At 37.4% G+C, this 16,130-nt stretch overlaps 1 protein-coding gene across 1 annotated transcript in view; it reads right to left on the bottom strand.

Moving 5' to 3' along the window:
• The window catches only part of NRDE2 (NRDE-2, necessary for RNA interference, domain containing), a 64,940-nt gene that overhangs the window by 24,071 nt on the left and 24,739 nt on the right, over positions 1-16,130 (bottom strand). Inside the window, 4 exon segments of the mRNA XM_021000326.2 lie at positions 4,123-4,256; positions 5,563-5,968; positions 6,492-6,945; positions 14,817-14,966. Coding sequence (XP_020855985.1) covers positions 4,123-4,256; positions 5,563-5,968; positions 6,492-6,945; positions 14,817-14,966 — 1,144 coding nt within the window.

The following is a 16,130-nucleotide window of genomic DNA, read 5'->3' as shown; positions in this document are numbered from 1 at the left end:
AGTGCAGAAGAAACAGTTAAGAGGAAATCTGAACCTAAGACAAATGTGTAGACTGCAAGCTGCTTTAAGAGAATTTAAATTTCCAAGCTCTGAAAAAAATTATATCCCGTGGAACTTAAATATCATGGAACCTCTGTCAATCACTTTTGAAAAACCATGGGGAACAGAATATATGATAAAAGACTCGTAGAGATGGGAAATTCTCGCCCAATTTCCAAATAGGTGAAAAAAGTAAATTCCTGAAACAATATACAAGTGAACTTGACAATGATTACTGGTAATATCTTAAAATATACTCACAATGGTTTATAAATATCTAGGAAGAAAAGTAGTGATCACAAGGAACTAACACAGGTTCATCAGGAATGAGCCTAACCTTACTCCATTTTCCACATGGGATTACTAGACTGATAGCCAATGTTTAGATATAGCATATGATTTTGACAAAGGATTTCTCTGAAAGACTCTCTTGATATTCTTGTGGGTGAAATGGAGAAATGTGGACTGGTTTAGGCAAAGACACAGCTAAGTGAAATACTATACTACTGGGGACAGCTAGATGGCGCAGTGGATAGAGCACCGGCCCTGGATTCAGGAAGACCTGAGTTCAAATTTGACCTTCGACCCTTGACACTTACTAAATGTGTGACCCTGGGCAAGTCACTTCACCCCACTGCCTTGCAAAAAAAGAAAAGAAAAGAAAAAAAGAAATACTATACTACTAGGGTGTTAAGAAACTGATACCAACCTGTAAGGAGAACTTTGGAACAATGAAAGAGTGGTTTTTCCAAGGCCCTATCTTGCTTAATATTTTTATCAATGCATTGGGTAAATACACAAAGTATCTCATAGCAAAAAGAGATGATTTGGAAAATGGGTTGAGAGCATGCCCAGGTCAAAGGAAAAAACGCTGTAAAAAGCCAGAAAGGAAGAACTCAAGCACCAAAGAGCCAGTCAGGATCACACGCAAGCCAACACCATAAAATAGCAGACAGCAGAGAAAATAATAGTCCAGAAGGCAAAAGATCTAGGCTGACAACTAACAATAACTTACCAAGGAAAAATGAATATAACTTTATGGGGGGAAAAACAGACCTTCAATCAAATAGAGGACTTCAAGCATTCCTGATAAAAAGACCAGAGCTGTGTAGAAACTTTAAAGTGCAACACAGGAGTGAAGAGAACCACAAAAAGGTAAACAAACAAACAAGCACAAAGATAAACTGCTTACATTCTCATAAAAGATGATGATATATTTGTCTACTCTGAATCCTATTAACATCATCATCAGGGTCACAGAGGGCAACTACTTAGAGGATCTGGAAGTGGTTCTGTTATGTCTTGATGACCTTAAAAGAAAAGAAAGGGAGAGAGAAGAGGACTACACTGGGGGATCAGGGAAAGAAAGGAGAATGTTAGGGAAAACTATGTCACATAATCAGGGTATGCAAGTAAAAGTCTATACAAATAAGAAGAAAGACGTTGGGGTGAATGGGACCACAGCTGAACTTCATTCTCATCTGTCCTGGTCAGAAGGAAGAATACACACACAGGTGGATAAAGAAATATATTTCACTAAATAGGGAAAGAGAAGGAAAAGGGGAGAAGGAAGAGGGAGGAATAAGAGGGAAGACAGATTAAAGCAGGGATTAATCCTAAGCAAAACAAACTCTAAGGCTGTACAAAAATGTCTATAGCTGTTCTTTTTGTGGTAGCAAAGAATGAGATACTAAGGAGATTCCCATCAATTGCGGAATGCCTGAACAAGTCATTATATATAAATGTGATGGAATACTTTGGTGTTGTGAGAAGTTACAAAGGGGATAGTTTTAGAGAAACCTGGAAAGACTTGTACGAAATGATGCAGAATGAAGTGAGTAGAACCAGGAAACCAATTTATATAATGACAACACAAAGGTAAATGACAACAAAGATAAACAACTCTGAAAGACTTAGGAACTGTGATAAGTATAATGAAAAAACAATTCCAAAGGAATCAAGAGAGAGGGAAAGGACTTAGTGTGCAGAATGAGACATTTCTTTTGGGTCTGGCCAGTGATGAAATGTGTTCTGCCTGACTATATGTGTTGCAGCAGGGGGTTTGTGTTTCTTACTTTCTCAACTGAGAGGGTGAGTGATAGGAAGGAAAGAAGGAAGATTCTTGATGATTAAAAGAAATTAATTTAAAAAATAAATAGTCCCACTACATTCTGCACTACTCAGACTACATCTAGAGAATCCAATTCAATTCTAGGTATCATATTGTAGGAGGGATGCTAAGAAACCAGAGGAAATGCTGAAAGGGTGACCAGATGATTGCTCTTAAAACCACACCATGCAAAAAATGGTAGAAACATCTAGGAATGTTTCACCAAGAGTAAAATTTGGGAGGAAAGATAATTATCATCTGGTCATCATCTAGAAAAGTGACAATAGATTCTTTCTATATAGCCATAATGGCCAAAACTCTAACAAATTCGTGGTATTATATTGAGGATGACTGTATATGATGAGAGCTTGGACCGGATAACTAAAGACTTAATGTTCCTTCTAATAGTAAGAACCTATGAAATTCTTTCTTGACTCTAGGAAAATGTTTATTTTTACAAACAAATTTGTATGTTTTCTTTGGTCAAAATAATGGAAATTAGGTAACAAAGGGCTTCTCTTTTTGCCTTAGTCACCAAGAAACTCAAAGCTAATCTATCCAACTGTAGTAATTGGCTTCTCTCAGCTCTCCTGCAACATCTCTCTGCTATGCTTTACTGGTCTTTGTTCTGTTTTTTATCGAGAATTGTCTTATTTTTGAAGTAAGATTAACTTGAAACATGCCTAAAATCCTTCTAGAATCAGGTAGAGTATAAATACTAAAAATATTTTTAAAAGTAAAAGAAGTAAAAGTTGATTTCTTTAATTACCAATAGATGTGAGCAAAACACTCCTTATGAAAGGAACTCAAAATGACACCCAATGTTCTTTCTTAGAAAATCAACTCACCCAAGGCTGCTATTCATTGGTGATCTAAAACAGCATTAAGCAACTCCATGTGCAAAAGACTAAAACCCAGTAAGTAGAATACTTTCAAAAAACAAACTTCTGACATTTAACTTCATCTGTGACTCTAGCTAAGAATAAATTTAAAGAGTGAGATTTCTGGTGGCTGAAAGGTTAATTGGACAGTTAACATTAAGAGTGTGAAAGAGTTAAACATGGTTGAAGAACTAGGCAATGATCAAATTCCAATGTTGCTCCATAGATACTATGCATTTTGTTTGTCTACAGTAAGTTAAGTCAGTCTGTAGGGCAGAATGTACTATATGAGAAGGAAGGTCACAAAACTAACTAAAATGGGGACTCCTCTCTTTTAGTTTTCCTTTCGCTGCTGCTACAGAGATACAGAACAAACCTAAAATATATTTCCCCAACATACTTTGACTACATTTGATTTTTATGTCATATTTCTTTCAAAATCCTTCAAACTCGTCTTTCATACATATCTAAGTATCTGACTTCTGAAATCACATAACAAGCTCTTAATTACAAAATATCAAAGACACAAAGTAAAGGTAATCTAAAACACGTATAGCTAGAGTAAATTAGCCAAGATCATACAGCCAGTTTGTGGCAGAATTTGGACTTTAACACCGTGTAAATCTGAATTTTAACTATTTTAGTCCAAGTTATGCTCCATTCCTCAACACTACCTCCTCTTACTGTAATGTCCTATTCTCTAGTTATAAACTTACCTCATCTGTGTGCCTGTAGCAGTATTATATCACTCACACACACACACGCACGCACACAGCTAGAACTATTGCTACCTTGCTCATTATTGTCTCACATGTGAAACAGAAGCCTCATTCAAAAGCAAAAAAATAGGCATTCCATAAATGGTTCTTGACTACTGGCTAATAAATAAGAGATAGCTTAATTTTATTCACAAGAAAAACCCAGTTTAACCAGCACAGTCCACAAAAAACTACTTACTGAAAACGACTTTTTCTATCTGACCACTATTTTACTAGTCACCTCTGGTTTCTTTTCCTAACTCTCAAGTTCCAGTGTGTTCAAGATGGCCCTCTAAAGCAAAATACTAGAAATAAGAAAGTAAAAATTACTGACCTGTCCCTTGGTAGGAAGATCTTTCACACTGTCAGGTTTGAAGAAGGTAAAGTCAATCATGGCCTGGAACAAAGAAATTGCTTTTTCAGTGTGGCCAGCTTGTCTAAGAAAATGACACTGCTGAAGAAAGAGTGCTATAGGGAAGAGAAAAGAAAATTACTTTTTAACATCATTAAAAAGAAGGAGCTCATTTCCCAAAAGAGAAGAATTTCATTGTGCTGAAGACAGAAGAGTAAAAAAGTCTCTTATTATTTTTCTGAAATAAAAAAGCTTTAAATTTTTTAAAGCTTTCAACTGTTATCTAATATTCTAGTATACCTACATAACCAAATAACAAAATGTATTCACTCATATTTTCATAACTAATCTACTGGTGGGTTAAAAAATATCAGAACTAAAAATAGCACCGCATATTAAATGAGTTGAAAAATTAGCCTGGTTATTAACTATTATAAAGTCATGTTTCATTTGTACTTGAAAAGCTATACAAATGCTATCTTTTAAAGTACATTGAGTTTTTACCAAAAAGTAAAGAGACCTATATCCACTTTAGCACTAGATGGCATTATTCACCAGCAGATTTTATTATATGCTCATGGCCTATAATAAACAAATCAAGATCTTATGGTGGAACCTTTGAATTTGTTTCACTTGAGTAACAACTACTTATCTAAGAACATTCAATCATCCATGAGTAGAGGAATAGTAACAATTTGATCATTTAAAAAGAACAGTAAATCTATCCTCGAATCAGAAGCTCTTAAAATAATTTCTCTTAAAAAAAATAGTGATCTAGGCATGACAGGCTGCTTTCAAAAGATTTTTTTTTAGTAGATTCCCTCTAAAAAGGATCTAAAATACCAGCTTTTCTAATACCTGATAGAAATGTCTTATCCATTCATCTAATACATCCATTCACCAGAAATAGCACATGTTCCTTATCACATTTTAAATACTTTGTACAGATTCTTATGACTCAAAGAAGAGTAGTGGATTAGTGTCTGTCAATTTGATGATTTGGCTTCAAACTGACTCATTAAATGTCTACTCTTTTATCCATCAAATAGCAGCACCCTACGAAGTAGGAAAAAAACCCTAGAAAACTAAGAAAAAATATCACATACTAAACTTTTCATTATACTGCTACTAAGTGTTAATTCAAAAGCAATTTATTTTACAAGATGGAAGAATTTATCTTTAGAAAACCTTGCCTCTATCTGCTCTACGTATTAATATTCTGGGCTCGTCTTTGAAATATCAGCAATTCACCCAATTTATATTACAAGTTCTTCTGCAAAATAGAAGCATCTGTTACATCCATATGGGGGAAGCAATGCTCGCTTTATCAACTCAAGAAGCAAGATTCCAGACATTTTCAGTACAAAAATGTCCTTGATTACAACCATCTTTCTATATTTCATTTCACAGTGATCTTCTTACCTAACATAGCTTCCTCAGTTCCAGGCAATGCAGGATGAGATAAGATGCTCCCATCCTGTACTGCTGCCAGAGTGCTGAGGCATTTTCCATACAGATTGTGAATTTTGGATACTGTAAAGGTGCTAAATTGGCTCTGGCAAAATAAGAGGTATTTCTGCCACAAGGCTGTATTATTGGGGTGTAAAAAAATCAGTTTCTGCCACTCTTTGATCAAAGTAGATGGTTCCCAGAATTCTGTACAGAGTTTCAGCCTGGCAAGCTTCAGTTCCACACTGTTCTGGTTGCTTTCAATGGCACGCTCTAAAATGGACAATTTCTTTTCCAGAATTAGCTTCAGTGATTTTCTTCTAGACTCTTGCTCTCCCTCATTGATAGTGTATAGGCTGGGTCCTTTCATCATTTCATCCTCAAAACAAAAGGAAAACTGAGTTACAATTATACATGACATAGAGTTATTCTCAGGCATCTAAATGTTTTACAGTACACATACCATCTCAAACTGGCTCTTCCTAGAAGGACTAAAAAGGACAGTTATCCCTTTGATAACAATAAAAATTAACAATTTCATTTTTAAGAAAAATGAAGTTTGAGAGATTCTTATCTAGCTATAACATTAATCAGGTTTGGTCTGTAAACTTCTTTTTTTAGTTTATGCCTCATCATTTAAAAATACTGAATTTATATCCCAATTACATCATAAAAGAACTGTTAACAATTGCACCAAATGGTATTCATCTAATTGATTGACAAAAGGCATTCATTTCTGGGAAAGTAAAAACTACTTAAGTGACTCAAAATGAATGGCCAAAAAAACCCTAGTGCCCACATATTTTAGTTAACAACCAGACCAACTATTTTATTTGTCCATACTTAGGGATTCTATCCCCAAATGAGAGAACCTAAACTCAGCATTGGATAATAACACTTACCTGAAAAGACACAAATTCCAGCCACAGTTGAATATCCCTGGGATTCTCTCGGACTTTTCTGTTAAATTCCTCTACTTTAGCTTTTAGAATAGCATCTTCACTATCCTTTTGAGACACAGGCTGCTTTGTCTCTTGGTCTGAAGGACCCTGTCCTTGTAACCACAATGTTGTAGATTTATCATAAACTCCCAAAGGATTCACCCAAGTCGAGGTAGAAGGTAGAACTTCATCATCAGAGTCTTTCACTGGTATGAATGGGCTGGGATCAGGCAAGAATAGTTCAACTTTGCTACAAACAGCCACTCCATCAGTGCTAACTGAACGTATGCTTTTCTTAGAAAAATAGCGTTCAAATTTCTTATGTAATTGTTTCTTTTCTGTGGGGGTACCTTCCCAAGATATACGTTGCTTTTTGGGGTTAATGCCAAGGCACGAGTTTCCCTTCCTCTTGTATCTTAAAAAAAAAAAGTTAGTAAATGGATATGTATACATTTGATTATCACTAATAACCAGATCTCAAAAAGGCTTCTGAGGTCCCCCACTAGACAATAAACATCAATAGAATGAGGGGTGTTTAATATTTCTCTTTCTATTCCTCCATAGCACTTAGCACAATATTTTGAATATAACAGCTATTAAATAAAGTACAACCTTCTAATTCAACAGGTAGAGGAAGTTAAGGCCCAGTGAAGACACCTGTCCAGGTCACAGACAGACTCTGAGGCAGAACCAGGACCAAAAGCCAAGTCTTCTCTCTTGCATTCCTGTACTCTTTCCACCACACTTTCCACACACTGACTAATTTCTTTAAGGCATAATTTCCTTCCCAAGCAATCCCAGTTAAACCAGAATTCACTAGTGGCAATCTGGTAAAGCCTACAGACACCCTTTTCAGAATGTTTTTAAATGCATAAAATACAATACACAGGATTATTATGGAAACCAATTATATTGAAATATATCTATGTGTGGATATATGTACGTGCATATATATATGCATACATATATGTGTATACACATATACACACACACATTAGGTATGCTCCTAGACCCTGGAGAGGACTGATTTAACATCTAAGTTCCTCTTTGAAGATTCAATTAAAAAATCTGAGTACTGAGCACTTGTTTTTCTTTACAGTCAGACACCTACCTATTCCACTTCAACAGCTGGTTAATGGAAGATGAAAATAAGACTTAGTCATAATGACACTTTTCTTTCATCAGATTCCATTTTCATAACAGCCTGTGAGATAAGCCAGGCAGGAAGTATTACTCTCATTATTTATAGAAGAATTCGAGGCCTAGAGAAAATACAGACCCTTATCTGAGATCACATAACTAGTAAATGGAAAAACAAGGGATGTCTAGAACCCAAGTCTCTAATACTCTTTCTAATCTAACACAATGCATTCCTACTTAAAAAAATCTAACACCGAAAGAGGTTAAAATACATGGATCAAAATTTCTTTTCAAGTTTCTACTTTAGAATAAAACTAAAATTGATTTTTTTTCAATTTTCAGGTAGTATTGTTCTTTGGAAGCAGACAATATAATGGAAGTCAAACAAGCCATTTCCCAACTGATAAATGGTCAAAGGATATGAACAGGCAGTTCTCAGATGAAGAAATTAAAGCCATCTATAGTCATATGAAAAAATGCTCTAAATCGTTATTGATTAGAGAAATGCAAATCAAAACAACTCTGAGGTACCACATCACACCTATCAGATTGGCCAACATGACAAAACAGGAAAATGATAAATGTTGGAGAAGATGTGGGAAAATTGGAACACTAATACATTGTTGGTGGAGCTGTGAAATGATCCAACCATTTTGGAGAACAATTTGGAACTATGCCCAAAGGGCTACAAAAATGTGCATACCCTTTGATCCAGCAATAGCACTTCTAGGGCTATATCCCAAAGAGATCAAACAAATGGAAAAGGACCCACATGTACAAAAATATTCATAGCAGCTCTTTTTGTGGTGGCAAAGAATTGGAAATTGAGAGGATGCCCATCAATTGGGGAATGGCTGAGCAAGTTGTGGTATATGAATGTAATGGAATACTATTGTGCTATAAGAAATGATGAACAGGCTGACTTCAGAAAAACCTGGAAAGACTTATATGGTCTGATGCTGAGTGAAGTGAGCAGAACCAAGAGGACTTTGTACACAATAACAGCCACGTTATGCAATGACTAAGATTGTTAAACTGAACCCTTCTCAGCATTATGAGGATCTAAGACATTTCCAGAGGCCTCGGGATGGATAATGCTGTTCACATTCAAAGAAAGAACTATGGAAGTCGAATCGCTATCACTTATTTTTACCTTTTGTTGAGTTTTGTTTCATCTTTCTGATGGTTCCTCCTATCGGTTTTAATTTTTACTTTCAACTTCGCTAATGTGAAAATATGTTTAATAGGAATGTAAATGTATAGCCTATATCAGACTGAGCGCTGTCTTGGGGAGGGTGGGGGGAAGGAAAAGGGAGAAAAATTTTCAACTGAAAAGCATATGGAAGTGATTGTTGATAAATCAAAATAAATTAATAAAATTAAAAATATATATATAATGGAAGTCAAAAACTGGGTTTTAATTCTGGCTCTACCATGCAGCTATCTTTGGGCCTCAGTTTCCTCATCTGGCAGTAAAGAGGCAGATGTGTTAAAGCCAGTAATCTCTAATGTTATTTGAGGATCCTCTCCTCTTTTTGTCCTGTTATGAAAAGGAGCCAAAACTCTTCTTTGGTGGATCACAGCATCATTAGATCCAGAACTGGCCTGGGAGGCCAACTAGTCCTTCCCCTCATTTTACAGAAGGGGAAACTGAGGTCCAAAGAGGTTCAGCCCAAGGTCACACTGACAGGCGGTATCAGAGCTTGGCTATACTTGTTTAAATACTCTGAGGGTCGATCATTTCATCTGTTGTAGAGTGACACCCCTCAAACAGCTCGCAATCCCTCCGTGACTCAGCATCCCTTTTTTGTTTGTTTGTTTAGTTCCTGTGGCCACTCATCCATTGCTGACCCTACACTCAAAGTCTTGCCAGTGAGAAGTGACAAGCCAGAAGCTCTGCTAACAGATCACTTTCCACAACTCGGTAACAATGTGGGAGGGTGGGGGAATGCCACAGCTGAGGAATCCAGGGTCCTCAATTCAATCTGTCACTCACTGGGGAGGTGACCATAGCAAGTTACATGACCATTTGTAAAATGAAAACAGAGAAACTGGATGACTTCTAAGAGCCCTTCCCACTTCTCTACCCTCCTTCAGCAGTTACCAATGGGGTCTTGTACTCACTGTGGCCCCTTCCACTACTTCTGTATTTTAATGATCACAACTTCCTTAATTTCCACCACAAGCAAACTGCTTCATATTTTTTATGAAATCATAGCAATAACATATAGCATAGTCTATACGTAACATGTATGATACATTATGTAATATATATTTCTTTTTAACTCCTCTTAGTCTATTACCCCAACCTCTCTAACCTCTAATCTTCTTTTCCAATTCTTGCCACAGACCCCTCAGAAAAAAACTTCATTCCACTTACAAGTAACAAAGACCCTAATAGTGGCTGATAAGCTAAGAGCTGCTGGGTGCAAATCAAACCTGCTTTCTCTCAAACAACAGTATTAAAGATAAACAAAAAATTCATTGGATATTATCAAAGACCTTTTGGTTTAATTATTAATGCAATAGTATTGCATTCTCCTTTTTTTATAATAAATATGTTAATATTCTATTTATCCTCAAGAATCATAAGGAACTTTGGACTGTCATCTATTGTACCTCCTCCCAATGCAAAATAAGTAAATAAATGATTCCTTCTCCATCTCTTGACAGGGGGTCAGCCACAGCCTTAACCTGAACATTTCCACTGACAGGAAAGTATACTGCTTTGTAAGATAGGCCATTTTTAGTATTATTTAGACCCAGAAAATTGGAAAATTCATCCTTACAAACAAAGCTGTTTCCCTATAACTGACACATCTGTCCTAATTCTGTCCCCAATTAATGCATAAAATAAGAGCCTCTTTCCCATGACAAGCCTTCAACAACTAGCTGAAAACTGCTGGTACGTATTCTCTTCTCTAGACTAAACATCAGCTATTTTCTCTCTCTCTCTCTCTCTCTTTTTTTTTTTGGGTGAGGCAATCAGGGTTAAGTGACTTGCCCAGAGTCACACAGCTATTGAGTGTTACATGTCTGAGGACGGAGTTGAACTCAGGTCCTCCTGACTCCAGGGCCGGTTGCTAACATTAGCTATTCTCACACCCCTCTCCCAAGCAACATGGTCTACAGACCCTGCACCATCCTCTATCAAGTGGGGCAAATTTGACAAAAATGAAATTAAAACACAGCACTAAGAACTGGACGTAATATTCCAAACACGGACTGACCAATGCAGAATAGGATTATTATTCCCCTTAATCATACTTCTACTGCTGATTAAGACTGCAGCCACATCATTCTGATGGACCACAACAAACTCGCTGACAAACAAAAATAAAAACCTGCAGAAGTTACTTTTCACTTCAATTGCTTTTAAGTGTTACTTCCATAGTCCTATAGTTACCAAGTTTATTTTTTTTTAACCCATATGCAGTATCTTAAATTTATTTCTATTAAATTTCACTCTGTTAGTTCAGGCCTATCATTCTAATCTTTCTGAATCTTGATTCTATTATCTGAATCATTAGTTATCTCTCCCAACTTCTTGTAACCCATAAATTTGATAAGCACTATTTCTATGTCAACATTTGTAAAAAAAAAAATAATAATGATAAAATTTTTTAAAAAGGACCAAGGATTGGGACTTGTAGCATGCCACTAGGGCCCTTTGTTCAGACTGACAATGATATTAGTGAATGACTAAGCTTCTAATAAAGCACTGGAACCTCTGTAGGTATACAATAAATACTTTTGATTCACTAATTGAGGAAAAAAAGGCCTCAAATACATCATGGAGTAAATGTCATAAAGTCCTATGAATTCTACCCCCTTAATGTCTAAATATGTTCTTTATTATGATTGCTCAATCAGCTACAAATCCATTTGATTGTTTTATCATCTAGCTTACATTTCTCAGAATATAACTAAAGACTGTCAAATGCCTTACTGAAATCCAAATATATTACGTCTATAATATTTCCCTGGTCAACCAACCAGTCTATTAATACTAAAAAAGGAAATGAGATAAATCTGGCATGACTTATTCCTGGCAAAACTACGCTGGAACCTAGTGATCACTTTATTCTTTTCTAGGCACTCACAAACCCTTGGTTTAATAACCTAAAGATTGTCATTAGTCTCACTTACCTTTAGTTTCTGTAACCCACCTTTTATCCTATCTCATTAGACTGGCACACTTGCCCAACTTTAGTACATGGCACCTTTTGCTTCCTACACCTTCTCAGAAATGACCAGCAGTCTTTCTATGATGATGCCCATGTGTTCTTTCAGTACCCTAGGAGATAGCGTATCTTCATCTGGAGATGAACACACCTAAAGGAGATGAGGTGCTCTGGCTACCTTTGTCCCTCTTTGCCATATTCCTCATGCCATTTACAATTTGTTCTCTTTGGTGGTGAGGATGAAACAAAAGGTAAAAGTTGAACAGTTCTGCTTTCTGTGTGTTGTTTGTTAACATTATACCCAGTGTTGGACCCACCACTTCCTTCAAACACAGCCACAAACCAACCCTTCCCGCCCCAACTCCGCAAGCCTCAACTCCTTCTGAGTTTTAGGCTTCCTGACGCTACTGTTCAAGCCTCATGTCACTCATTTGTATTAGTCTAAGGCAAGGGTGGGGAAAACTTGCAGCCTCAAGCCTCTAGGTCCTCAAGTGTAGCCCTCTGATGTAATCCAAACTTCACAGAACAAATAGCCTTAATAAAAGGATTTGTTCCGTAAAACTTGGACTCCATCAAAGGGCCACACTTGAGGACCTAGAAGGCCACATATGGCCTTGAGGCTGCAGGTTCCCCGCTCCTGGTCTACCATTTATGAGTTCCTCTCTCCCTTCCCCTTCCTCATCTTTAATTTCTCATGATCTCTGCTGCCAAAAACATATCCAAGGCTCTCTTCTCATCTTTTAACCTTCACTTGGCTCCACCATCCCCTCAAGCTATATCTATATCTCTCTTTTTCAGCCAAACTCCTAGAAAAACATGTCTATGCTAGCTACTTCTATTTCCTCTCCTCTCATTTACTCCTCAACCGTTTGCAATCTGGCTCACTCAACTAAAACTTCCTTTCCAAGGTCATCAATGATCTTCTGATTGTCAAATCTAATGGACTTTTCTCCACTTTCATCCTCTTTGACTTCCTATAGCATTTGACATTATTAACCCCCTCTCCTTCTGGATAACCTTTGGAGTTTTCACATTCCCTTCTCTTGGCTCTTTTCCTATCTTAATGTTCCTTTTAAGTCCTTTCTGGATCTATAACTTGCCCCCTGATCTTGGATGTAACTGAAAGGTTATTTCTAGGTCCTCTTGTCTACTCTGCTCTCTCCCTTTTGATCTTATCAGCTCCCCTGGTTTAATTATCATGGGTAAGGAGTGGTGTGAGAGAGGTTTGAGGAGAGTAGAGTTTTGGAATAGCTTCTGCTGGGAGGAGAATTACAGACTCAATTAAGGAGGAGTAAAAGAACTGCTTTCCCACCTGCTAGAGCTACAGGAAAGAATATTCTGTGTACTTGAGGTTCGTTTATTCTATGACTCTAAATTTCTTATGGGATGTGGTAGAGATAGGAAAAAGGAGAGGGCAGACAAAACAAGAGTCCTTCACTACTTCTGACCTTGGAATAGCTAGCTATTAGTTGTCCTTCCTGGTTCTCCTATCTCCCAGTACCAATTCACACTCCTCTATGCTGATGATTCAGATCTATATTTCTATCTTTTTTGGAATATCTTTTCCTGAACCCCATCATCAATTGCCTATAGGACACTTGAAACTGCATGTCCTGAATGTATCTCAAACTCAACATGTCTCATCTGAATCTTTCCCTTCAGACTTCTCTCTCTTCTGAACCCTCCTAATTCTGTCAAGGGCCCATTCTTCCAGTTACCTCAGGGTCATTACCATACTCACTTGCCAGAAATATATGGAGTCAATAAATATGTAAGTGTGCTCAATGTCTCTACATTATGCCATGAATCTAGATCTTTATGGGATCTGATACAGAGGGGAAAAAAGGAGAGAGCAGACATCACAGGAATGGGAACGAGAGCTAAAACTACAATACTTTCAATTCTGCAAAAGACTCTTAATTGTTCTAATTCTGATGCCCCCTTGTACCTCCACTCCACTGGCAGATTAATCTTCCTGATGCATACTCTCCAACTCAAAAACCTTCAATGAATTAACCACCAACTAAAGTCCCAACTCCTTCATCTGACATTGAAGGTCCTCCTCAATTTGGTTTCAACTAACTTCCCAGTCCTATTTCACATTACTCTCACATGCTCTATGCCAGGGGTGGGGAACCCGAAGCCTAGAGGCTACATGTGGCCCTCTAGGTCCTCAATTGTGGCCCTCTGACTAAATCCAAACTTCACAGAACAAATTCCCTTAATAAAAGGATTTGTTCTGTAAGACTTGGACTCAGTCAAAAGGCCACACCAAAGGACCTAGAAGGCCACATGTGGCCTCAAGGCCACAGGTTCCCTACCCCTGCTCTATGCTCTAGCTAAACTGGGCTACTCATCATTTCTTCAAACACGCTTTCCCACTCCTGTGATTTTGTTTACAACATTCCTAACATGCTCTCTACCCCACTCTCTCATCCATTTCAACCTACTGAAATCCTACTCATCCTTCAAGGACCAGCTTAAAGGACCATCTACTACTTCCTTCCTTAAACTTTCCCTTGCTCTCTCTACTCAGCCCTGTCCAAAGATGACAGTGATCTCTCCCTCCTCTGTACTATCACAACACTCTGTACCTTTTTTATGCTTTTATCACATTCTTGCTGGGATTACAGTCATTCATGTGCATATCTTAACTCTTGTCAGACTGTAAGCTCCTTGAAAACAAAGACTACATTTTATTTATATGTGTATCCCCCTCAGTGTCTAGAACAATGTCTTATGTAAACAAAGTGCTCATTAAATGGAAAAAATAAATGCTATCACACACGTTTCTGACAACGTAGGGCAAAAACAAGCATTATTTTGACAAGATATTTCAACGTAACACCAGTTATGAAGGAAAGTACAAGAGGCAATTGGGTTAGAATGGAAGAACTCAGGACAACGTATCACAATCAGTGAGTCATTTCTAGAATTTTTAAGGACAGAACATAATGTGTACCTTGCTATATCCCCACGATAAAGAGATTTATACTCCCAGTTTGCTGGATCTGGTTTCTTATCTGTTCTGAAGGTTTCTGTTGTCAGAGCCTGAACGTCGTCAAGCCAAACAAAGCGACTTCCACTGTGGTCAGTGGCGTTATTTTCTTGACTGCTGGACAAAGGAAGGTGGGAGGAGGAGGGGGAGGGGAGAGAGGAACAAGGAAAGGGAAGAGACAAAAACAGCTTTTTGAAAACCCCTCAGCTAAATATTTATTATGTGTAAAAACAAGCAAAGTCAAATATTTGAAATCCCACATAGTATCAAACATACCCAAATGCAAAGTATGTGAACACACGCCATGGAAAGAGACAGTACAGGAATCTCAATTCTATGAAACAGTGGAAAACATGAACAATGGCTGAACTATGCATACTGTGTGTGCCATATCTCAACAATGAACCTTAGTGTCGCTCGCTCGCTCTCTCTCTATGTATATGTATATGTACATACATTTACATGTTCCCAAGTACAGATGCTCCTCATCACTTCACAGCTCAAAAATGTACACAACTCATCAGCGTAGGTATTCCCTCCACTGATACATATTATAGATTCTGCACATCTTAGTTGATAATCTTCATGAGTTTCTGTGGCCAACATATCAACTGGTAGCCAACAGCTCAGTGACAAAGTTTTGAAACTAGTTACTGTCTTCTGACAAAAGACAACACATGCCATCACCAGGTCTATACTTGATATCTTCTTGGCCTAACAAGACTTTCTGGGGTTTAGACGATGAAAGCATAGCTTTTGAGAACACAGGGTGGGGGGCAGCTAGGTGGCGCAGTGGATAGAGCACTGGCCCTGGATTCAGGAGGACCTGAGTTCAAATCCAGTCTCAGACACATAACACTTACTAGCTGTGTGACCCTGGGCAAGTCACTTAACCCCATTGCCTAAGCAAACAAAAAAAAAAAAAAAGAGAGAACACAGGGTCAATTCCATGCCATGGTGAGGCATGACTTTAAGAGAGAAGTATTAGAATAATTATAACAGTTCAAATTCCTCCAGGATTTACAATTCACAAAATATTTTTGATGTATGTAGTATTATTATTCTCACTTTGCACATGAAGAAACTGAAGCTCAAAGGAGTTAAAAGTAACTTGCCATAGTCAGAGAGCTAGTGTCAGAGCTGAACCTAAACTCAGGACCTCCAATGCTTTTTCTATCACACCAAAATGCATTCCACCTTAAAGTACTTCCTTCCATCTATCTATCTATCTATCTATCTATCTATCTATCTACCTATCTATCTATCTATCTATCTATC

The sequence above is a fragment of the Phascolarctos cinereus genome, unplaced genomic scaffold, assembly GCF_003287225.1.
Source record: "Phascolarctos cinereus isolate Bilbo 61053 unplaced genomic scaffold, phaCin_HiC Scaffold_3;HRSCAF=262, whole genome shotgun sequence".
NCBI classification, from domain to species: domain Eukaryota; kingdom Metazoa; phylum Chordata; class Mammalia; order Diprotodontia; family Phascolarctidae; genus Phascolarctos; species Phascolarctos cinereus.
The sequence above is the reverse complement of the archived record's forward strand: the minus strand, read 5'-3'. Positions and strand labels throughout refer to the sequence as shown.